Raw genomic sequence first — 25007 nt, 5'->3', positions numbered from 1 at the left:
ACGCTACGAATGCTGCTAGGAATTCTCTGTTACTTCACCAGTGAAGTTTCTTGGCTTGGATTCCTCATCAATGGCTGAATGACGTGAAGGTTCATTTTTAGTTTAAGTTTCGTTAGTTTATTCTGCTTGTGCCATTAGGTGCACAAGGCTGCCAAGTCGTTTTCATTGGCTGGGGTTGCAATCCTCGACGGGTCACCACTCCCACAGGATATTCAACCGAGAGAGAACATTTGTAATTTGATCAGGGTGCCGGTGATAGATCGCCTACTTCTCCCGAAGGACAAAGTAGAATCTTCAATGTCCACCAACTGAATGAATGAATGAATGAATGAATGATCGTTTTAAGGCCATTTTCCCCGCTAGAGAAGGGGTTAGCCTTGTGGGCCCCATGACAATCATGGTTCCCTGTTTGAGGCAATGTTTTTATGGCCGGATGTCCTTCCTGACGCAAACCCTTGATCGCCTCTTACGATGCGCAGGGATACGGTGTACCTATTCTAAACCGGGGTACACACCGGGATCATTCATCCCAGCAAGCTGGTACTCAATTTGCCGACCTCGGAAGGATGACAGGCTGAGTCAACCCCCCTGGTGTTAATTTAGCGATCGATCGGGATTCGAACTCAGGATCCTAGGTTCCCAAGCCGGCACCCTAACCGCTAAGCCAACACCAGGTCAACCAACCAACTAAAATCAACCAACTAATGTCAGCAAATGGGACGCCCAGTTTAACGACGCCTCTCGCTGCCTGTGAAACACCAGGGTGACAGTTCATAGCTAGGCTGAGATTTGAATCGGTTTTTAATTGGCAAAACTACAATTCATAAACCTTACAACCAGTTTGAGCTTTGCTCGTTGAAGAAAATCAGAGGTACCACAATCACTCATGTATAAAACCGCACCTTTCCCCCAGAAACACCTGATCCAAATTTGGGGTGTATTATCCACGAGAACTAAAGCGAAAGCTCTATTTCTCCAGATGTGTTGCACCGACATGAGACTAACTTCGTTACTGGGCACTGCCATCTTTAAAATGCAGAGCATTGTGGTGTTGCCTTAGCGGTTAGGGTGCCGGCTTGGGATCCTAGGATCCTGGGTTCGAATCCCGGTCGATCGCTGAATTAACGCCAGGGGGGTTGACTCAGCCTGTCATCCTTCCGAGGTCGGCAAATTGAGTACCAGCTTGCTGGGATGAATGATCACGGTGTGTACACCGTATCCCTGCGCATCGTAAGAGCGTGACCAAGGGTTGGCGTCAGGAAGGGCATCCGGCCATAAAAACATTGCCTCAAACACTGAACCATGATTGTCATGGCTAACCTAACTAATGGCTAAGTGTCATGTAATGTAATGTAATTAATGTAATGTAATGTAATGTAATTTAAGTGTCATGTAATGTCATGGCTAAGCTTATGATCGCAAGGCTAACCACCGCTCTAGCGGGGAAAATGGCCTTAAAACGATCATTCATTCATTCATATTCATTGTGGGATATCTTATGCAACTTGAATATTAACTTTGTTCTGAATAACAATCATTTTGATACAAGAATTAAATTGTTCAGTTATTCGGCATTTCGAATACTTGGCATTTCGACCCGTCGCTTTGCCGATGGATTTAATCAAAAGACAGACAGCATGTTGTAATTCACAAACATTCTGCTTTATTCACTCGATAATTTGGCTGAGGTCATCTTATTATACACGAGTGGATTATACACGAGTGGATTATACACGAGTGGATTATACACGAGTGGATTATGGTATTGCAGATGTTCAAATGCGAGTAGAAACACGATAAAATCAAGCGACAAAGTTTTCCTCCAACTTGCACTCTGAAAGTATTCACATTTTGGTTAAACTACAGTACTGTACTCACATTTCGGTGAAACTTTGTAAAAGACTGATGCATGTAAAACCTGTGCATATACACAATTGCAGTGTTTATTGTCAGTTGGGAACTGGAAATGAGTGGTTAAGGAAAGCAAAGGATTGCAAAAACAGCACAACACGTACACCTAATTCATTCGCAAATAAAATCATTTTGACCAGAAGATAATAAATCGAGCGAATGATCGAGGCTAATTTAATTTATCGTTCAATCGCTGACCTCAAAACACATACGACACGTGATTAACATGCGTTTCACTTGATTTTAAACTCGATAATAACATGGCACTCTGTTCACATATGATCACGGCTGCACATATTGTGCGAACTAAAATCGCAGATACGCAGTCAGCATGCCACAAAACCCATTTTGTCATTGTAGGGACAAATTAAATTAGACCCAAGTGATCGCATTTTGAAACTAAAACGGCACTCGGCAGAGCGCAGACCTCTGCCAGGCTGAACGGTTTACGTTTTTGTATCCCACTGATAGGCCGGATCTGGATTCCGACCTGAACCAAAATCGAATCGGCTTGTTCTCGTCACCAAACCAACTCATCCACCAAGTTTAGTCATAACTCTTTCATAACTTTTAAAAATATCATGTTATAAATATCATCTTCACAAGATCTGCCTGCAACCCTCTTATGGTTAAACTGCCAAAATCAAGACTCTCTGCTCACCTTCACTCCTTCATTCCTCTTTTCTCCCGCCTCTGGAACAAACTCCCTCACTCTCTTCAATCCCACTCCTCCCTCCAGGTCTTTAAAACAGCTGTTCACCACCATCTCTTATCTTCCCCAATCCAAAACCTTGATCTTTTCTACCCCCGCTAATTTCACCCCAAATCCACTTTTTTGAAATACCAACTTCTTTCCTGGAAGTCCTTGGTGTCCTTGTGTTTATACTTCTCCCACCCCCCCTTCCCACGCCTCCTCCCCCCAAGCCCTCTCCCTCCCACACATTCCCGATGTGCCTGCTCTCAAATGTTGTGTTTATGTGCTTCCCCTTCTCTCCCCATCTTGTCTACCGCTCCCCTTTTTATATACTTTGTTTGTTTGTCTGTTTGAGTGATAAATGTTAGCTCTTTCACGAGCCTCGATTATGTATTATATATATATATATATATATATATATATATATATATATATATATATATATATATATATATATATATATATATATATATATATATCGCTTTTCACCCGATCTCAATGGTAAAGAATCACTTAAAAATTAAATAACTCCCTTATCCAAATCCATATTCAGATCTTCACCAAAATCGAATAGATTATTCCTCGTCACATATCCAACCAGTCCACCAAGTTTCGTCCAAATCCGTCCATAACTTTTTGAGATATCCTGCTATGTGTCGGTTTTACCACTATCACTCAATGGCGAAGAATCACTTTAAAAATTCTACTAGCCGGATCCGAATCCGGATCTTCATCAATATCTAACCATTTCGTCCTTGTCACGTACCCAACCTCTCGACCAAATTTCGTGTGAATCAACCCACAACTTTGTCAGTCTTAACAGGATATCTCAAAAACCAGACAGTGATGGTGGCAAAGGTAAAAAGTCCAAAAAAAAAAAAATTTTAATTTAAAAAGGAAAATATCTTGTATCTGAACCACCAATAAAAAATAAAAATAAAATTTAAATTTAAAAAGGAAAATATCTTGTATCTCGTCTCAAAGTTTTCATATTTGCAAAAAATTGATGGCAAATGTTATTAAAAGTGTGCAAAATAAAGTGCAGATTGTAGACGTGCTCAGATGTCATGCATGTTGTGCCATGTTGTTGTTAGCGACATATTTCTGGTGATCATATCTTGCTCGATGAAAACAAACTCATTTATTGTGCGGCCATGATGTTGCAGCCATGATGTTGGGAAGAATTGGGGAGAGCTCTTCTTTGAATTTACTTTCTTTGAATTTAATTACCTCCACCACCAAAGGTGGATGGAGGTTATGTTTTCACCCCTGTCTGTCTGTGAACAAAATATCTCAAAACGTTGTGCATGGATTCGGACGAAATGATTAGATTTTGGAGAATATCCGGATTCGGATACAAGAATTTTTTAAAGTGATTCTTCACCATTGGGAGATAGGGCCAAAAACGATACACAGCTGGATATCTCAAAAAGTGATGGACGGATTTGGACGAAACTTGTTGGACAGGTCGTGTGTGTGACAAGGAAGAATCGATTCGATTTTGGTGAAGATATGAATATGGATTCGGATATGAGAATTATTTAATTTTGAAGTGATTCTTCAACATTAGGAGATAGGGCCAAAAACTATACATAGCAGGATATCTCAAAAAGTAATGGACAGATTTGGACGAAATTTGGTGGACAGGTTGTGTGTGTGACAAGGAAGAATCGATTCAATTTTGGTGGAGATCTGAATATAGATTCAAATATGAGAATTATTTAATTTTTAAGTGATTGTTCACCATTAGGAGATAGGGCCAAAACTATACATAGCAGGATATCTCAAAAAGTAATGGACAGATTTGGACGAAACTTGGTGGACAGGTTGTATATGTGACAAGGAAGAATCGATTCAATTTTGGTGGAGATCTGAATATGGATTCAAATGTGAGAATTATTTAATTTTTAAGTGATTGTTCACCATTGGCCATTAGGAGATAGGGCCAAAAACTATACATAGCAGGATATCTCCAAAAGTAATGGACAGATTTGGACGAAACTCAAAAAGTGATGGACGGATTTGGACGAAACTTGGTGGACAGGTTGTATGTGTGACAAGGAAGAATCGATTCGATTTTGGTGGAGATCTGAATATGGATTCAAATGTGAGAATTATTTAATTTTTAAGTGATTGTTCACCATTGGCCATTAGGAGATTGGGCCAAAAACTATACATAGCAGGATATCTCAAAAAGTAATGGACAGATTTGGACGAAACTTGGTCGACAGGTCGTGTGTGTGACAAGGAAGAATCGATTCAATTTTGTTGAAGATTCGGATCCGGCTAGTAGATTTTCTAAAGTGATTCTTCACCATTGAGTGATGGTGCTAAAACCGACACATAGCAGGATATCTCAAAAAGTTGTGGACGGTTGATTTTGATTAAATAATAAATGTGATTCTATATTGTGATTTTCTGGTCTACTCTGGGATACAAAACGTAAACTGTTCACCTGGCGGGGGTTATGCTCTCTACCGAGTGCCGTTCTCGTTCATTCTATGAATTTTTCTGTGCAAACTCATCCACCTCGTTTTGTCATAATCCGCCCACAACTTTTGAAACATGGTTGATATCGTTTTTGGGGAAGTCATCGTCATCTCTCGATGGGGAAGAATCACTTCACTGAAGTTGCAGCTGCTGCCAAAAACCTCCGAAACACGACGCGTCCCCATCAGCTTCGGAGCTCCTCCACCTCCCAAAGCACAATTTGACTGAAAAACATGGCTGCGAAAAGTTTTGGGTCGAGCATCAAGCGTCCGGTTAATAGGGAGTAAATAAATAAATATTCACTGGTTTACTCGCTTAGTCGTGACAAGGAACGATATTGATGTAATAATGATAAAAAAGTACGACGTGTACACGGAAGAAGGTAAGAACAAACTCAAAACTGAGGTAATGTTCAAGAGAATCCCTGAAAAATCTGCGACTGACGCAGCGACCAACATGGTGCCTTGAACTATGATTATGAAATTGCGAGCAGATCGACCTTTCGGACTCCTTCACGAATCCAGGTCCCAAGGACAAGGCCGAGGTACCGCCAGAGGCCTTTGCGTGAAGACGCCATTAATGTCGGCAACCTCGTTCAAAGCGAAACGCACGAAAGGGCTCCGGGGCCTTCAGCGAGTGCCCCGACTACCGATAACAAGATGGATCCCACTACGTGACGCCGTTTAACATCGAAAATCGTTTCGTTTTTACCGTCCGAACGAGTCGGGATGCGCCGGGAATCGGGCCTTGGCGAGCCGAGGTGGACCGAGGCCACGGAGCCGGTTAGGAGGCAGGAGCGGCGATGGGAAAGGCGGAAAAGAACGGAAACCGGCCAAGGATACACGCTCAGGCGCTGTCCCATGTCTTGCACCAGATTGGCTGCTTGTTGACGATACGAGAGCTCCTTGTCGGAATCCACGCCGCAACGCCGCGACGGGGTACAGTCGATTTGCTCCCGAGTGAAATACCATCGAGAAGCCGCCATGCTGTTCACGAGCAACCGTCGCTTACACTTCTCCTTCAAACAATATTTCCTGTCTTTCTTTGTCCCACCTCGTTATTCTTTGTGAGGCTGTTTTGACCGTGTTTTGTTATTTATTTGCTCATTTCCCACTTGTTTAATGTATTTTTCTTTTGCTCCAATGATTTTGCGAAGTGACGCAAAGACGCACAACGCGCTTGCGGAAATGCGTCAACGTAATGACGTCATGTTGTTGCTGTGAGTACCACGCAGCTTGATGCCGCGTAACTCTTCCCTGAGTTGATTGATGAACGAATGTACGATGTACGATGTACGAATGATTTGGTTGTTGTTCGCCCAAGACCGATCATTTACAATTGACTACATGTCCTCCAATTTTTTGTTAGGTTATATAGGGTTAAAATGAAGAAACTTGGTCGTACGATGTTGTACCTGTTTGAAAATTAAACAGAGGGGTAATAACCCTGGCACTCACCTGGTGGCGTCAAGCAGTATACTGCACCGACTGAAGGTATTTTAAACCAATTTCAATGGTTGCTAGAAGACAGGGCAGCAGGTAGAATCATACTAATGTGGGAGCTGTGCTCGCACGATAAAGCCGGACAAAATGGACGACACCAGGAACGAAGTTTCACTGAGCTATTTATTTTAGCTCAACACGTAAGAACTCAAAAGCACTGAATCAGCCGATCGAACGGGCGGCAATTTATAATCCAGGTTCAACACACAAAAGCCACGCCTCTCAGGCGGGGCGTGGTATGCAAATAGGTAAGCCACGCCTCTCAACGGGGCGTGGTATGCGAGTCAAGTGTTCGCCCGGGAAAGGCAAGTCTGGACATGTCCGGGCGAGTCCGGGCAAGTCACCGCTCGCCGGTTGCGTCATCGGCCGGTGCAAGGTGATTGTGTATGCTTCCGGTAACCGCTACATGCGCCCCCCCAGAATTAACTTGCACCGGGAGAGTCAGTTTGAGGGGGGTCTTGATGACCCGGCTGAAACGACCCCTGGTGATTCGTGTGGGGGTGGTAGGTGGCGTGGTGGTGGATGGTCGGGCGGGGGGCTTGGTTGACGGGGGACGGCCCCGCCGTGGAGGAAGGGCCAACCGTGGAGGTTGGTCGAGGTCCAAATGGGCCGGTTTGAGGCGGTCCACGGAGATGTGGTCTGGTTTGCCGCCGATGTCCACGATGAACGACTTGTCGTCCCTCTTCAGGACCAGGAAAGGTCCATCGTACGGCGGCCGGAGCGGTCCCCGTTGTGCGTCATTGCGGATAAAAACGTACTCCGCAGTGCGAAGTGCTGGGGGGACGTGGGGTTGGGGGCAGCCGTGATTGGACATGGGCACGGGGGCAAATCTCCTGGCAGCCTCCTGGAGGACAGAGCGTTGGCGAGCCGCGGACCAGGGGCCGGTGGCGTCAGGGATGAACTCGCCCGGCACGTGCAGTGGCTGGCCGTAGACCAGCTCGGCGGTGGAAGCCTGGAGGTCCTCTTTAGGGGCCGTTTGGAGGCCCAATAGGACCCACGGGAGCCTGTCGGCCCAACCGTCATCCTGGAGGCTGGCCCTGAGAGCAGCCTTCATCGAGCGGTGGAACCGCTCGCACAAGCCGTTGGCTTGGGGGTGGTAGGCCGTGGTGCGGTGAAGCTTGACCCCCAAGGCCTGGGCGACCACGCCCCAAAGCTCGGAGGTGAATTGCGGGCCTCTGTCGAAGGAGATGTCTGAGGGTTCGCCGAAACGGGCAATCCAAGTGCCAATGAAAGCCTGCGCCACGTCGGCGGATGTTGTTGATGCCAGCGGGACGGCCTCCGGCCACCTGGTGGTCCTGTCCACCATCTTGAGGAGGTGGGTGAAGCCCCGCGAAGAGGGAAGGGGTCCCACCAGGTCCACATTGACGTGGTAAAAGCACCGCGTGGGCACGTCGAATGGTGCCAACGGGGCCTGGGTGTGCCGGTGGACTTTCGCGCGCTGGCAGGCGACACAGGCGTTGGCCCAGTCGCGGATGTTTTTACGGAGCCCGTGCCAGACGAACTTCGCTGCCACGAGCTTCTGCGATGCCTTCCGGCCTGGGTGGGAAAGGCCGTGTAGGGCGTCAAAAATGTGCCGCTGCCATCCGGTGGGCATGATGGGGCGAGGTTGGCCCAGGGAAACATCGCACAGGAGAACCGTGCCTGTGTCCTCAAAGGGGACGTCGGCCAACCGCAGGCCTGTGCCCGCTGTCCGAAGGGCTTGCACCATGGGGTCGGCGGTCTGGTCGGCCACCATGCGGGCGAAATCCACGCCCAGGTGGACGGCGTTCGTGCCGGACCGGGAGAGGCAATCGGCCACAGCGTTGTGCTTGCCCGTGACGTGCTGGATGTCCGTCGTAAATTCGGACACGGCGGAGAGGTGGCGCTGCTGGCAGGCCGACCACGGCTCCGTAACCTTGGCCATGGCGAAGACCAGGGGTTTGTGGTCCACAAATGCCGTGAACGGGCGGCCCTCTAAAAGATGGCGGAAGTGGCGAACGGCCAGGTAAAGGCCGAGGAGCTCGCGGTCGAAAGCGCTATACTTGCGCTCGTTAGGGCGAAGCTGCCGGCTGAAGAAGGCCAGCGGTTGCCAAGCCCCGTTCACCCACTGTTCATGCACGGTGCCCACCGCGTAGTCGGAAGCGTCCGTTGGTGAGGGCGATGGGTGCGTCGAGCGCCGGGTGCGCCAGCATGGTCGCGTTGGCGAGGGCCAGCTTAGCGCCCGTGAACGCCTCGTCCATCACTTTGGTCCGGGCGACGTCGTGCTTGGCCAGCTTGCCCCGGAGGGCTTCGTACAGGGGGCGCTTGAGTTGGGCGGCACGAGGCACGAACCGGTGGTAGAAATTTACCATCCCCAAAAATTCCTGCAGGGACTTGATGGAGCGGGGGCGCGGGAAACTTGTGACTGCCTCCACCTTGGTCGGCAGCGGAACAGCCCCGCGCTTCGTCATGCGGTGCCCCAGGAAGTCGACGGCCGTTACGCCAAACTGGCATTTCGCCGGGTTGATGATGAGGCCGTGCTGGCCGAGGCGCTCAAAAAGCATGCGCAAGTGGATGAGGTGCTCCGCCCGGGAAGTGCTGGCGACGAGAATGTCGTCCAGGTAGACGAAAAGAAAGGTGAGGGTACGCAGCACGCTGTGCATCAGCCGCTGAAAGGCCTGGGTCGCGTTCTTAAGGCCGAACGGCATGCGGAGGAACTCGAAGAGGCCAAAAGGTGTAATTACCGCCGTCTTCGGCACGTCGGCCGGCCGGACGGGTACCTGGTGGTAGCCCCGAATGAGGTCGACCTTGGAAAAGATCACCCGCCCCGCCAAACGGGCGGAAAAGTCCTGTATATGTGGTATCGGGTACCGGTCGGGGGTGGTGGCGTCGTTGAGGCGGCGGTAATCGCCGCATGGTCGCCATCTGCCACACGGTTTGGGCACGATGTGCAGGGGCTAGGCCCACGCGCTATTTGAGCGCCGCACAATGCCCAATCGCTCCAGCACGTCGAATTCCGCCTTCGCCATGGCGAGTTTGGCCGGGTCGAGGCGACGAGCCCTGGCGTAGACCGGTGGACCTGTGGTCAGGATGTGGTGTTCGACGCTGTGATTGACGGCGACGGCCGAAAACGTCGGCTGCGTGAGGGCGGGAAACTCGGCGAGTAGGCGGGTGAAATCATCCGCGGCCAGGAGCGCGCAGGCTAGCTTGGTCGGAGCGGAGCCGCTCAATGAGCAAGCGATCGAGCTGAAGGTCTCCGCGTTGATGAGCCGACGCCGTTTGATGTCGACCAAAAGCCCATGCGCGCAAAGAAATTCTGCACCCAGCAAGGCCATGGGCACGTTCGCCGTGATGAAGTCCCACCTGAAGCGCTGGCCCCCGAAGTAGAATGCGACGCTGCGCGAACCGAAGGTGCGGATGGAGGAGCCGTTTGCGGCGACCAAGGCGGGGCCGCAAAGCGCGGCCTGTTTGTCCTGCACCGAGGCGGGTATCACGCTCAGCTGAGCGCCGGTGTCGCACAAAAAACACTGCCCGGACGCTGTGTCCATAATAAACAGAAGGCTGCCTGAATGGCCGACGCTCATGGCAGGCAGCGAGCGCCGGCCTGGTCGTTTCCCGACCTGCCGAAAGTGCACGGTGGGCGGCACGTTCTGGCCTTCTGCCCGAACCTGGCATGGTAATAGCACATGGTCCGCTCTGGTGGAGGCTCCGGCGGTCGCGTCGGGTTCGATTGACGGGGCGTCGCGGCGGCCGCTGCCGCCAATGGCGCTGACTCGGCCGGTGGTGGTGCCGGTCGTGGCGCGGGCGTTGCCTCGGTCTGCCCATGGTTCCAGGCGGCCGCTCCGATGTGTCGCCTGGTCGAGAAAAATGTATCGGTCTCCTTGGCCAGGGCGCGAGGGTCCGTGATGGGCAAGTTCGCCAAAGCTAACCGTACCTGCCCGGGTAGCCGCCGGAGGAACAACTCGCGGAAGAGGAAGTCCGGGCTGTGGTCACCGAGAACAGCAAGCATGTGGTCCACGCGTTCGGATGGACGGGCCTTGCCCAGCTCCGGGAGGTCGAGTAGTTGTCGCGCGCGTTCGGTCTCCGTGAGTCCAAACGCACCGAGGAGTAGGCCTTTGAGCACGCCGTATTTGTTGGCATTCGGCGGGTTCTGTAGGAAGCTCAGGACCCGGGCAGCGGTGGAGGCATTGAGCGCGGAGACCACATGGTGGTAGCACGTCGTGTCCTCTGTAATGTTCCGCAGGGCGAAGAGAGAATCTGCCTGGGTGAACCAGATGGCCGCGTGGGACTCCCAGAAGCCAGGGAGCTTCAAAGCTGCAGATGACGCCATCGCCGTGTTCTTGAAAAGGGGTCACCAATTGTGGGAGCTGTGCTCGCACGATAAAGCCGGACAAAATGGACGACACCAGGAACGAAGTTTCACTGAGCTATTTATTTTAGCTCAACACGAAAGAACTCAAAAGCACTGAATCCGCCGATCGAACGGGCGGAAATTTATAATCCAAGTTCAACACACAAAAGCCACGCCTCTCAGGCGGGGCGTGGTATGCAAATAGGTAAGCCACGCCTCTCAACGGGCCGTGGTATGTGAGTCAAGTGTTCGCCCGGGAAAGGCAAGTCTGGACATGTCCGGGCAGGTCACCGCTCGCCAGTTGCGTCATCGGCCGGTGCAAGGTGATTGTGTATGCTTCCGGTAACCGCTACACTAACATAATCATAAGACTTTAAACAACAACATGCATTTTAAGGCCATTTTCCCTGCTAGAGCGGGAGGTTAGCCTTGCGGTCCCCATGACAATCTTCTCCATTTTGCCCTATTTTCTGCATCTCTCCTTGTTAACCCCCTTGCCCGCATTTCTTCTTCCACCATCTTTAGCCAAGTCTTTCTCGGTCTTCCCCGTCCTCTACTTCCTTCTACATCAATTTCCATCACTCTTCTCAACCAGTCACTTTCATCCTTCCTCAACACATGACCAAACCATCTCAGCCTGTTCCTCTTCACAGCATCAATCACAGGCAATATTCCCATCATCTTTCGCAATTCATTATTTGTCTTCCTCTCTCTCAACGATACTCCGCACATCCATCGAACCATTCGCATTTCCACCCTTTCCAGCCTTCGTTGCTGCTCTACTTTCATTACCCATGTCTCGCTCCCATAAATCATAACACTTCTCACACATGCAGCATACACCTTTCCCTTCAGCTTCAGCGACACTCTCCTCCTCATCAGCACGCCACTCAGTTCCCGAAACTTCTTCCATGCACATCTCACTCGAGCAACCGTTGCCGAGTCTGATCCACCTTCTCCATTCAGCATGTCTCCGAGGTAGCAAAATGTTTTCACACCTTCCAGCTTCACGCCGTCTCCAAGATCCAACTCAACATTTCCTCCATCTGCAGCTCCCTCTGTGCACACCTTACATTTGAATGTAGCTGCCACACTGGTAAATGACCCTCTCAGACCACTACATTTTTGATGAACCCACTCAGCGCACATTGTACATTGAATGGAGTTCACTCCGACACCCTTCCTGCACACAGCACACGGCCACTTCCCAGTTCTTTCCACCTCACCACATGCTTTACCACTTGCCATCACCTTCGTCTTTCCGATATTCACATTCAGATTCACCTTCAAAAAAAAAAAAAAAAAGAAAAAAAAAAAAGACCTTTTGTCTCCATACATTCCTTCCACTTGTTCATCTTTTCCTTCAGTCCATCCATACTTTCCGCAATCAACACCAGATCATCTGCATACAACAACTCCCACGGTAAACCCTCCTTTACGTTCTGAGCCAGCACCTCTATCACAGCTACAAATAGTAGTGGACTTAGTACCGACCCCTGATGCACTCCCACCTTCACCTCAAACTCACCACTGTTCCCGTCCTTCGTCCTTACAGCTGTGCACGCTCTTTTGTACATTGCCATCACTACTCTGATCAACCATTCCTCCACTCCTAACTTCCTCAATGCCCATGTCAATACTTTGCGTGGAACCCCATCGAATGCTTTCTCCAGATCAACAAACCCAAAAAAGAACTTCTTCCTCTTCTCCATGTACTTCTCTTGCAACTGCCTCACAATGAAAAGCGCATCTGTCGTTCCTCTTCCTGGCATAAATCCAAACTGCATTTCGTCGATCTTCACTTTCTTCCTTATCCTCCTCTCCAACACCCTTTCCAATACCTTCATTCCATGCTCCAATAACTTTATTGCTCGGTACGAGCCACACTCCAGGGGTCACCTTTCCCCTTGTATAGAGGGACGAGGGTACTCAGTTCCCAATCCACTGGAATGCGGCCTTCTTTCACCACCAGATTACAGATCTCTGTCATTCTCTTCACACCCCAACTTCCTGCTGCCTTCAACATATCTCCCACAACTCCCGTCGGCCCTCCTGCTTTTCCACTCTTCATTGCTTTTATCGCTTCCTCAACGTCCTTCTCAGTTATCTTCTCTGCCGGTCCTAAAACTGGGTTACTCTCTACGTTGCCATCCCATTCATTCTCTGTATTCAACAGCATTTCCATATATCTTTTCCATCTTCCTTTAATTCCATCTGGGTCGACAACGATTTGTCCCACTTCATCCTTCAAGCAACTCACCCCCATCACATCATACCTCTCTTTCGCTATGTGCTTTGCAATCCTGAATACTGCTTTCTGACCCTCTTCCGAATCCAAGCGTTCTCCGAACATTTTCCGACATGCCTCCTGCGCCTTTGCTACCTCTTTCTTTGCAGCCTTCCTGGCTGCCTTATAACTTTCATGCTCTGCTGTTTCTGATCCCGTACCCTTCGCCTTCTGCCACTCCTTGAACTTCTTCCTCTTCTCGTCAATCCTCTTTCCAACTTCATCATCCCACCACCATGTTTCCGAGTGCCTCGGTGGTCCTTTTGTCCATCCACATACCTCACCAACGGCTCCCAACAGACTAGCTTTCATTGACATCCAACCACTTTCAAGCTCAACCACATCATCCTGTACCCTACTCAGCCTCTCTTTTAATGCCTCCCTTACTGTCACCTCTTTCAACCTCCACACCTTCATTCTCGGTTGGTACTTCACCCGCCGAGCTCTCCTCGCACCTTTCACCCTTATGTCGCAGACAACCAAGTGGTGATGTGAAACAGCCTCCTCCCCCGGGATCACCTTTGTGTCCTGGAGGTGCCCCCTATCTCGCCTACGCACCATCAGGTAGTCAACGGTTGTCGTCGACCCACCTGACGTGTATGTAACAAGCTTATTATCCTCTTTCTGGAACTCAGTATTACAAATCAACAAATCAGCTCCATCAGCAAACTCCAAAATCCTTTCACCTTCTCCATTTCTCACACCATATCCGTAACCCCCATGAACTCCCTCAAAACCATCCATACTCCTTCCCACATGTCCATTCAGGTCTCCTCCCACCACAACAACTTCTTCATCTTTCACGTTTTCCATCAGCTTCTCTATCGCACACCAGAACTTGTCCTTCTCTTCATCGCTTCGACCAACCTGCGGAGCATATCCCGAGATGACGTTCACCAAGAGCTTTCCAATCATCATTTTCACCATCATCAACTTTCAATCACTCTAGTCACATTCACCACACTGTCTACAAACTCCTCAGAAAACAGGACACCAACACCATTCACGCCCTCCGGGCACCCTTGCCACACAAACTTGTATTTCTGTCCCTGCCTACCCTTCACCATTCTCACACCACTTCCCTTCCATCTCGTCTCTTGCACACAACATATGTCCACTCTTCTTCTGACCAATACTTCCACCACTTCTCCTGATCTCCCTGTCATTGTCCCTACATTCCATGTCCCAAACCTCAGAAACCGATCTCCACTTCGGGCTGCACCCTGCCAATATGTAGTTGTAATTGTCATGGTTCTCTTTTTGAGGCAATGTTTTTATGGCCGGATGCCCTTCCTGATGCCAACCCTCTTAGTCGTCTCTTACGACACGCAGGGATATGGTGTACCTATTCTAACCAGGGTACACACTGGGAAACGTTTAAAACATGGAAATTCTGGGGGGGGGGGGGGCGGGGGGGCGGGGGGCGGCGTCAGCATCACAGCTGCAGTTTAAACATATTCCAACAATATCCAAACAGAACCGTGAAAACCATGAAAAGCAATCTGGGAAAAGTCTCCAAGCGAGAACGTGGATTTGAGAAGGAAGGAGCAGAGGCGGAAGAGAAACGAGATACAGGGGGCGGGGCACAAGCCGAGACGAGGAGGCGAGCGAACAAGCACGTGTCCGGGAGGAGAGAAAGAATCAATATAGAATTCTTTGTCTAGGGAGGTGAGGTGAGGGGGAGAAAATAAAATAAAAGAAACAAGCAATACAGCGAAGGAAATAACCCAAACCAACAAAACACCGACGGGGGGAGGGAAGCCCCAAGTTACCAGGCCGCGCACGAGGTACGACCCAGAAAACGATTAACTACACACAAGTTTGTACGAATTACAAACCAATACCAACCAGAAACACACAATAACACGTACACAGCAAAATAACCAGTGGAAATTTGACAAAGACAAGAATGGGAAAACACTTAAACTTCGATGCCGTGGAGAGCTCGAAGTACGCTTCACTCGCCCGAGGAACCGGAAACCCTATCTTTAAGACTTTTAGGTCCCCCCCAAGACCCTTTAGACCACCAAGACCCCCTAAAGACCCAAATACCCTTAAAGACCTCAAAATCCCTTAAAGGCCCTCAAAACCTAAAAGACTTTAAACAAACAAACAAAAAATACCTATGTTGGGGGGCAACGCCCCTCCCCCCTCTCCCAACCTTATATACCTCCTCAGACCCCAATTTTTCTAATGCCTTGAACAAACATTGGTACAGCACGGGGGCTGAAGGTTGTGGTGAAGTTTCATCGAAATTGCATGTGTAGTTTTTGAGAAGAAAGCAAATACCTATTTTGGGGGGTCAAACCTGCATCCACCTTGACCCCGGTAAACCCCCTTAGACCTCAATCTTTTTTAATTAAATGCTGTGAACAAACTTTAGTCACAACAAAACAAATATAATTTGTTCCAAGTTTGGTCACAATCCCTTCAGCGGTTTTTTTTTTTTTTTTTTTTTTTTTTTTGTATACAAGGTCGAGGCTCGTGAAAGAGCGAACATTAATCACACAGAAAGACAAACCGACACATAAAACATATAACATAGGGAGCGGTAGACAAGATGGGGAGAGAGGGGGAAGGACACAAACACAACATTTGAGAGCAGGGACCGAGAGACATGGAGACATCGAGAGATCTGAGAGAGGGCGAGGGCTTTAGGGGGGGGGGGGGGCGTGGGAAGGGGGCGGTGGGAGAGGTATAAAACATATGGACACTGCCAGGACTTCCAGGAAAGAAGTTGGAATTTCAAACAAGGTGGATCTGGGGTGAATTAGCGGGGGTAGAAAAGATCAAGGTTTTGGATGGGGGAAGATAAGAGATGGTGGTGAACAGCTGTTTTAAAGACCTGGAGGGAGGAGTGGGATTGAAGGGAGTGAGGGAGTTTGTTCCAGAGGCGGGAGAAAAGAGGAATGAAAGAGTGAAGGTGAGCAGAGAGCCGAGATTTCGGCAGTTTAACCATCAGAGGGTTGCTGGCAGATCTTGTGCGACCTGTAGGAATATTTGGGGGACAGAGCACAGAGAGAGCTGGGGGTGCAAGGCCGGAGAGGAGTCGGTAGAAGACAGAAAGACCACCTACCTGCCTGCGGTGAGTGAGTGAAAGGCCCTCAGAGATAGCTTCATCGCGGGAGATTCCAATAATTCTGAAAGCTTTGGTTTCAACAGCGTGAAGCCGAGCTAGGTGTGAGGCAGGAGCACCGGCCCATAGGGGAGAACAGTATTCCATTGAGCTGCGGATGAAAGCCTTGTATGTGGTGAGGAGCTCAGGTGTGCCGAGGAAGGACTTCGCACGACGGAGGATGCCCAGTCGGCGACTGGCTTTGGAGGCCAGCTTGGAAATGTGGTTTTCCCAAGAAAGATCATGGCAGATAGTGAGACCCAAAATCTTGAGCGACAGAACTTCTTGGAGAGGATTGTTGAGAAAGTAGATGGGAGGGTTGTCCAGTCGATCTTTTCGGAGAGACATAGTAAGAGTGTGAGATTTGTCAGGATTGAAAGACATGTTCCACTTGTTTGACCAGTCTGTGATTTTGTCCAGGTCTTCAGAGAGTGAGGAGGCAGCAGACTGCCGATCTGAGGGAAGAGGAATGGAGCGGCAGAGAGTGGAGTCATCAGCAAAGAGATAGAGAGGATTTTCGAGAGAGTCAGAGAGATCATTGATGAAGACCAGAAAAAGCACGGGGCCCAGAACACTGCCTTGGGGAACTCCAGCCTGAACAGGAAGAGGAGATGAGAGAAACCCATTCAGGGCCACACGTTGACGACGACTAGAGAGGAAGTCCGCCAGCCATGCGTGGAGATTTCCATGGATACCAAAGGAGGAGAGTTTGGTGAGCAGAGCGGGGTGCCAGACCGTGTCGAAGGCACGTGATATGTCGAGGGAGACAGCTCTAATTTCCTGCTTGGCATTGAGGACCTCCATCCATTGTTGAGACAGCAGAAGCAGCATGTCCAGAGTAGAGTGACCTGGTCTGAAACCAAATTGATGATCAGAGATCAAGCCATTGGAGAAGAGGAAAGATTTCATATCCGAAGCAATGATGGATTCCATGACTTTGCTGATAATTGGGAGAAGGCTGATTGGTCTGTAGTTGCTAGGATCTGTTTTTGCACCTTTTTTGTGCAAAGCGGTGATGTTGGCTGATTTCCAAGCAGATGGCAGTTGACCTTGAGCAAAAGAGAGGGTGAAGAGAACAGAGAGAGGGTGAGATAGAGCAGCAGAGCAGGATTTTAGGACCCGTGGGCTGATGCCGTCGGGTCCAGTTGCAGAATCAGAGTCGAGGGTTGACAGAAACTTTTCCACCTTGTCAGGAGGAAAGGACACGGAGTCCAGGAGCAGCAGGGTACGACTGGGTATGGTGGGTACAGAGAGGGATGGGTTTGGGACACAAGATTTAGAGGCAAACACAGAGTTGAGGCATTCAGCTTTTTCACGTGCGGAGTCAGCTGTGTAGCCGTTTGAGGTAAGGGAGGGGATGGAGGGGGAACAAACACCAGAAACGGATTTGACCAGACGCCACCAGGATTTGGAAGAGGGAGACAGATAAGAGAGTTCGGTCTTGAGAACGGAGAGATATTGTTTCCTGGCTCTCCTGAGGGTGGACACACACTTGTTTCGGGCTTTGTGAAAGGAAATGAGATTTCCTTCCGTTGGATTTGCTTTCCAGGAGATGAAGGCAAGTTGTTTCTGGGCAACAGCCTCACCACAAGATTCCGTGTACCATGGACGGGAGGAAGGGTAAGACAACTGAAGACGAGATGGGATAAATCTGTGCATGAGAGAGAGCAATTTACTTTGGAAGAATTCCCAGGATGAGTTGATGTCAGAGGTGGAAGAAATGGGAGACCAGTCCAGATGATTGATGGCTGCTTGAAGACCGTGCCAGTTGGCCTGAGTGAAATGCCAGACTCGTCGACGCTGAGCAGGCTCCCTGAGGATGGTCAGAGAGATGTTCACTTTAACAAGGACATGATCAGATGATCCGATCGGAGCAGAAGAAGAGCAGCAGACATTTTCAGGGAAGTTAGTCATAACCAAGTCCAGAAGAGAAGATGTTCCGTTGACTGAGATCCGGGTCGGGAAATTGACAGATTGTGTCAGTCCCAGTGAGTCGCAGAAGTCCTTTGCTGAGGAGCCATGGCTGGTGAGAGAGGTACCCACACCCAGCCAACTGGCATGATGACAGTTGAAATCACCACATATGAGGAAGAGAGAGTTGGGATGAGTAGATAGAAGTTGGTCCATATCATCAGACAGCGAGATGTAGATGGAGTCATCACTGTTTGGTGGACGGTACAACACACATATGAACAAGAGGTGGGAGCGAAGGGGAAGCCGTAGCCAGAGGTATTCCTGGGGGTGAGGTGGAGAGAGTGCAGTGCAGGGCGAGTGAGGAAGAGAGTTTTTGATAAAGATAGCAACCCCGCCTCCAGGACGAGGCTCAGGTCTATCATACCGGAGGAGGGAGTAGCCCGGGAGAGATACTATGGAATCAGAGACATCATAAAGGAGGAAAGTTTCTGTTAAGCAGATCACGTCTGGTTTGACAGAAGCAACCTGTATGGAGAGATCAGTTAAGTTTGAACGAAGGCCCCGGATGTTTGAGGTCCATACCGTTAATGAAGAGGAAGGGGGAGCATCAGATACAGAACAGGGGGGAGGAGGGGTAGGGTAAGATGTGGAAGAGGTGGAAGAGGTAGGGAGAGCTGTTGAAGGTGTGTCAGAGATTTCAGAATAGCTCGGAGAAAGGGAAGGATGGGGCGGACAAAAGGTTTGATGGTGATTGGGTGAGCCACAATGAGGTGTTATTTGAGGAGGGGGAAGAGCGAGGCAGAAGGTTGGGGGAGATGGAGGTGAGAGTTTGAAGGGGGAAGAAGCGGGGAGGACGCTTTGAGGAGGGGGAGTGAGAGGGGGGAAATTGAGAAGCAATGAGGGTGGGGATATTTGAAGGGGAGGGGTGAGGGGGAAGTTTGGGAGGGAAGGGGCAAGGGGAGGGATTTGAAAGGGATGGGATATGGGGGAGATTTGGAGGGGAGGGGTGAGGCAGGAGTCTAGGAGGGGAGGGGCGAGGGGGCGTCTTGGCGGGGAGGGGTGAGGGGGTCGTTTAGGAGGGAGGGGGCAAGGGGGGAGATTTGAAAGGGATGGGTGATGGGGAAGATTTGGAGGGGAGGGGTGATGGGGAAGATTTGGAGGGGAGGGGTTATGGGGAAGATTTGGAGGGGAGGGGTGAGATTGGATTTTTGAAAGTGTACGATTTATGGGAAACGAACATTTATTGCAAAATGAGTTGCTTGTGACCTTCGAGTTAAAAATACGTTTAAGGACGCTGGATGGAGGATGGAGTGCAGGAGAGTTTAGGGAATGTAGAAAAAAGGCACTATAGGAGATGGATATTTTTTTTGGGATGAATTGATTTGGTGAGCAAGTCGAAAGCAGCCTTTTAAAGAAGAAGAAGAAAAAGGTGTTATAAAATATGACGGAATACATAACTTGAGGGGAAAGTGTAAACATTGAAGGTTAATGAGTGAAAACTATCTGGGGAAATGGGGGAGAAACACGTGGTCGAAGAACGAACGAACGAATAAGAATGAATAAACGAATGATAACAGAGAAGGAAAATGTTTTTTTTTTTTTTTTTTTTTTTTTTTTTGTTGAGTTGAGATTTACACAAGGAAGTAGGCTATGGGTGAAAAGACTGGGAATACAGAGAACGAAAGTTATTGGATCACAAAAGACGGACCGCTGAGAGAAAAACAAAGCCTCAAGGTTGTACAGTGCACACTGTACAAGGCCTCAAGACACGACACGGCAAACAGACGATCAATTTATGAAAGATAAACACCGAGAAACAACCAAAGTTGCACACAATAACTTCACACACCGAAAGATAAATACAGTTTCGACAAAATACAATTGTGAACTTCGAAAAACGTGGAGACCGTGTGGAGCTTCGAAAATCCCTGCCGCCGTCTCCAAGATCTCGCGAGATCTCAAGTTTCGAAGAAGAGGTTGCAAGTGTTTACGGACGGACGGATGGACAGACAACGCGCCATCACATAAGCTCCCCTGAACTTCGTTCCAGGTGAGCTAAAAACCTGCATTAAATTGTTGCAGTTTTGCGAATAAAGGATGACCCCCCTCGTAGGTAGTTGCACCACAACATGTAGCCTCGCTTTAGTTCAGTCATTTCTTAGAAAATGTAAGTGTAGTCTCCTTTCCTGTGTTAGTTTGCGTTGAGCAGGCCAGTGAGTTAGGTGTTCTTTGAGCTGAAATGCCACGTGCCAAGCCTGGAACAAGTCTGGCAGGCCGAAGGGAGGAGCTGCAGGGGAGTGGCCAGTAGGTGGCGAGCAGCCAATCGGAGCTCAAGGGGAGTGGCTAACAACGGCAGCGAGAGGAGGGGCTTGGAACATTCGGGTAAGGCTGGGGAGGGGCCATATAAGACCCTGCCCCGAGTCCCCCGCGTGAGAGCTGGGAGAGACATGGTGGTAAAGTGGAGTGTGCCATAGAAGTCGTGGTGGTTGAGTCGGAGATCAGAGAGCATTGTGAGCGCAGTGAGAAAGAGACATTGCATCCAGGAGTGGATTCAGTTCAGAGTGGATCCTTGAGCCAACAACACTCGTGATGCAGAATTTTCATTCAGACACAAATACGAGGTGTGTTTTACATTCATCACACACCCCTGTATTTTTTACTAAAGATGAAACACCGAAAAAATATGTGTAGACTTTGTTTCATGTCAAAGATCAAGTGGAATGGAAGAAAATACTACACGGCAGATTTCACTCCACATTACATCATAGACTCAATGGGTGTGGGATAAATTTCTGACATGTCTGATCTTGGCTAAAAATGGAAGCAGCCTTGGAAAACCTTCGCAGACAATTAGATATTCGCATAAATCACATGTCAAAAGACAATAACGATGCCATTTATACCATGAATGGTCAACCGATGCATGATGGCCAGATGGGGGCTGCAGCAAAAGGCGGCTAGAGTTGGCAGTTGCAGGCCAAAATATTTAGTCTAGAAATGAGGAATGTAGCACCAGCCAAAATCTATGACAGGCTTACCCCAGCAAGTTTGGACAGGGCCAAAAATATGCAGTGCAGAAGCACACAGGTCACAGCTGTACATACACTATGATACAGGTATACACATGACATAGGCATAGCTAGCCGACACAATACCATGACTACTGTCCATGGTTACTTGCATTTGCAATGGCAATGCCATTGCCATTGTTATTGTACAGACTACACTTCGATTCAGTGATGAAGGTTTGGCCCGTAAATACAGCTGTATCAGTAAACCATGGGCATGATGGGCATGGCCTAACACCTGAAAATGACAAAGTCAAAGGCATGAAGGATACGCAACTATACCGTATCTTGATCATCTGGCTCTGGGAAAGCTGTGGTGGTCCATAGACAAAACGGGATCGGGAAGGCATCGCCGTCACCATGCATGCCATGTCCATGACCGTCACCATGACCATGTTGATGTTCATCTTCATCTTCGTCATCCCCCTCAGAATCAATAAAATTGTCATCACTTGACAGGTATAATTGTTCATTATCCTGTTAGGCCATGGGCTACCTAGACCCCTGGTGCACCCCCCCCCTCCCCCACCAACCTACCACCCAAGGTTTTTTTTAAGCCTTGGGGGTGCCTGAACACGAAATTGAATGTTAACAGTGAAAATATAGGGACGAACTTTCCTGCGTCAAACACCATGGTGACTATCCGTTAACACCTGTTAACCTTCACACAAAATTTTTCCAATTTTTGAAAAATTTGGTAATGTTGGAAAAATTTCCAAATTTGGGAATTCTGGGAATGTTAGGGAATTCTTTACCGGACGAAATTTAGGGCATTTAATCCACAGTACAAGATTTATGGAATTTAATCAGCAAAGCCGAGCCCCCAATACAACATATGGAATTTAAGGCCGCCAACGCGATTCATGGAATTCATGTTTTCTCCAACACTCTTTACGATTATTCGCCATACAGTTTTTGTTTTCAGTTATATCTCCTGTTGTACATGTGAAAATATAGTTAAGTTCTACCCAGGCAATTCTGAAAGGACTTCGTCACAGGTTAGTTCAGTTTTTACTAATACATGTCATGTGACATGGCTATGAAAATTCACAACAATTGTAGTTAAGTTTCAATTTCCAGTGTACCATTCAACCAAGTGAATATATACGTCTCCTGATTCTCTTACCTTGGTTTTACACATAAATACTAAATATTACACATATATTTGATTGTCTTCTGTTTCTAAATATGACTTTAAACGTGTCTTTTCAGGTCCAGTGTGAATGCACCAAATGACGCAGCCTGATCATGTCTGATCCTACTGACCCCTCCACGCCGATGGAGACTGGTCCACCTCCCCAGAAAAAAACACGACACGATAGTGGTTCTACAAGTAATGAAGAAACACAGACACAGAAACATATACCCGAATGTCCATGTCCATGTTCCAGGATTAAAGTATGGACCACTTCAGCTTCTTTCGAGCACCAGTACCGCCGAGAACAAATTGTCGAAGTTGCAGGACATCAGACAAAGACGGCTTTCCCCACCAGTGGATTCTACACAAAGGATGAAAGGATCATGTGATCTAATACCCAGTACCCTGTCAGACCATCATGGTTATCACCGACAATGTTACCAACGCTTCACTATGAATCTGGATCGCCTGCAACCATCTGAACCATCTGACCCACTTGAAACAGGTACTGCCCCCAGAACAAGTCGGTCGTCCGAAGGTGATCGCGTCCTCTTCAACCCCGACTGTTTATTTTGTAAGTCTGAAGGGAGGAAGAAGATCAAATCAAGTGGATCGTGGACATCAGAAGGTTTGTCAATGTTTGAATTTGACGGAGGGAAAAATGTTGTCGCGTCAGCTGAAGAGCGAAGTGATGAGAGCTTGCTACGTCGGATCAGAGGGCATGACCTGTTCGCATGCGAGGCCAAATATCACAAGTCCTGTCGGGCCAAATATGTACAGAAGCCGCAAAAGTGGAGAAGCACTGACGATGAACAGCGGAAGAGGCAAGCCGACATGGAGAAGGCACACGGAGAAGCATTCAAGGCTGTCTGTAGCATACTGGACACAGATGTCCTCGAAAAGAAACAAATTCTGAAACTAACGGATTTACGCAACATTTACATATCATCCCTGCAGGATTCGCAATACCCTAATCCAGAATACAGGAGCGAAAACCTGAAAATAAAGCTGCAGACGCATGATCAATACAAGGACAAACTATCATTCTGTAACATGGGCTGCTACAAATCATTCATAGTGTACAGCTCCACTATCGACACGGATACAGCTGTGAAGCATGCCTACGAGCTTGGATCCGCTGATCCAAGCTCGTAGCACTGACGATGAACAGCGGAAGAGGCAAGCCGACATGGAGAAGGCACACGGAGTTGTGTGAAGGTTAACAGGTGTTAACGGATAGTCACCATGGTGTTTGACGCAGGAAAGTTCGTCCCTATATTTTCACTGTTAACATTCAATTTCGTGTTCAGGACACCCCAAGGCTTAAAAAAAACCTTGGGTGGTAGGTTGGTGGGGGGTGGGGGAGGGGTGCACCAGGGGTCTAGGTAGCCCATGGCCTATGTCTACTTCCATCGGAATCATTCTGTTCATCCTGTTCATTGCCAAATACCAACTTCTGTCCTGGAAGTCCTTGGTGTCCTTGTGTTTTACTCTTCTCTCACCCCCCCCCCCCCTTCCCACGCCTCCTCCCCCCAAGCCCTCTCCCTCCCACACATCTCCCTGCTCTCAAATGTTGTGTTTGTGTGCTTCCCCTTCTCTCCCCATCTTGTCTTCCGCTTCCTCTTTTTATATATTTTGTTTGTCTGGTTGATTTGTTTGTGAAATAAATGTTAGCTCTTTCACGAGCCTCGATTCAGTATACAAAAAAAAAAAAAAAAAAAAAAAAATCTGCTGTATCAGCCACAAAATCAGTAAAACGAAATGGAATTCGGCGCTCCCTTTGCGGACGAGCCGCCATTTATCACCGCGCAGTATCCCGAACAACTGCCATTATGATCGGCCTCATTGGCCATCTTTTGGATAAATCAGAGCATTCAAACAATCACAAACGAGATTAGAGACAGATTTGAGCCTGTTGAGAAAATTCCATGTGATTCCCATGATGCACATCGAATCCAGGAGGCGGTAATTGCACGGTAAATTTGAATGCGGTTAGAGCCGATCAATTCGGCTTGTAGACATTTCGGCGCTTGCGTGAAGTCGATAGAATCGGCTTGTAGACTCCAGAGGGATAGGTAACAAAATGGCCGCCAGTCGGCCATCTTGTATCTGATCTCGAAAAAAAAATTACGTGCATATGTAACCCATCATTCATTATCTGTATGCCAAATTTGAAAAAGGTCGGTGAATGCATGTCCGAGAAATGGTTGAGGACGTGCTTAACATCAGGTTTTTTTTCACAACTAAAATGGCCGACAGTCTACCAGTCGGCCATATTTGATCAGATCACAAAATAAAGTGAGGTGCACATGTATGCTGTCAGTCATGTACTATGCTTGTGCCACATTTGAACAAAATTAGTCCATGCATGTCTGAGAAATGGTTGAGGACGTGTTTAACATCAGGTTTTTTACAACTAAAATGGCCGACAGTCGGCCATCTTTGATCGCCTTGCGAAATATATACATGGGACGGACGAGACCAAATCCATAAACCCCCGTTTCAGATTAAATCGAATGGGGGCGCTATTAACGAGAGCACACCATCGCAATTCCCCATGCTTTTCACCAAAAAGAAAT

The 25007-nt window shown here is 48.5% G+C and overlaps 2 protein-coding genes across 6 annotated transcripts in view; one reads left to right on the top strand and one right to left on the bottom strand.

The window, feature by feature from the left end:
* LOC137431055 (cyclin-T1) overlaps positions 1 to 6192 on the bottom strand; it is a 32770-nt gene extending 26578 nt beyond the window's left edge. The window contains exons 1-2 of one of the 5 annotated variants that reach the window (XR_010985177.2): positions 5938 to 6192; positions 1879 to 1960 (exon numbers count right to left, since the gene is read on the bottom strand). Coding sequence is in view for 2 of the 5 variants with exons in the window: in XM_068121936.1 (XP_067978037.1) it covers positions 1879 to 1960; positions 5938 to 6080 (225 nt within the window). In the remaining 3 variants the exon portion in view is untranslated. Of the gene's footprint in view, positions 1 to 1878; positions 1961 to 5806; positions 5864 to 5937 lie in introns of those variants that run through there. The other 4 variants (XM_068121936.1, XM_068121937.2, XM_078781372.1 and 1 more) reach the window with 4 other exon arrangements.
* Positions 6193 to 6272: 80 nt separating this feature from the next.
* Positions 6273 to 24130, top strand: LOC144892906 (uncharacterized). Its single transcript, XM_078781373.1, has 2 exons — positions 6273 to 6314; positions 22503 to 24130. The coding sequence occupies exon 2, from the start codon at positions 22627 to 22629 to the stop codon at positions 23581 to 23583; it is 957 nt and encodes a 318-aa protein (XP_078637499.1). The 5' UTR covers positions 6273 to 6314; positions 22503 to 22626; the 3' UTR covers positions 23584 to 24130.
* The last annotated feature ends 877 nt before the right edge of the window (positions 24131 to 25007 follow it).

The sequence above is a fragment of the Myxine glutinosa genome, chromosome 7 (assembly GCF_964187855.1).
Source record: "Myxine glutinosa chromosome 7, kmMyxGlut1.1, whole genome shotgun sequence".
In the NCBI taxonomy this organism is placed as follows: Eukaryota; Metazoa; Chordata; class Myxini; order Myxiniformes; family Myxinidae; genus Myxine; species Myxine glutinosa.
The sequence above is the reverse complement of the archived record's forward strand: the minus strand, read 5'-3'. Positions and strand labels throughout refer to the sequence as shown.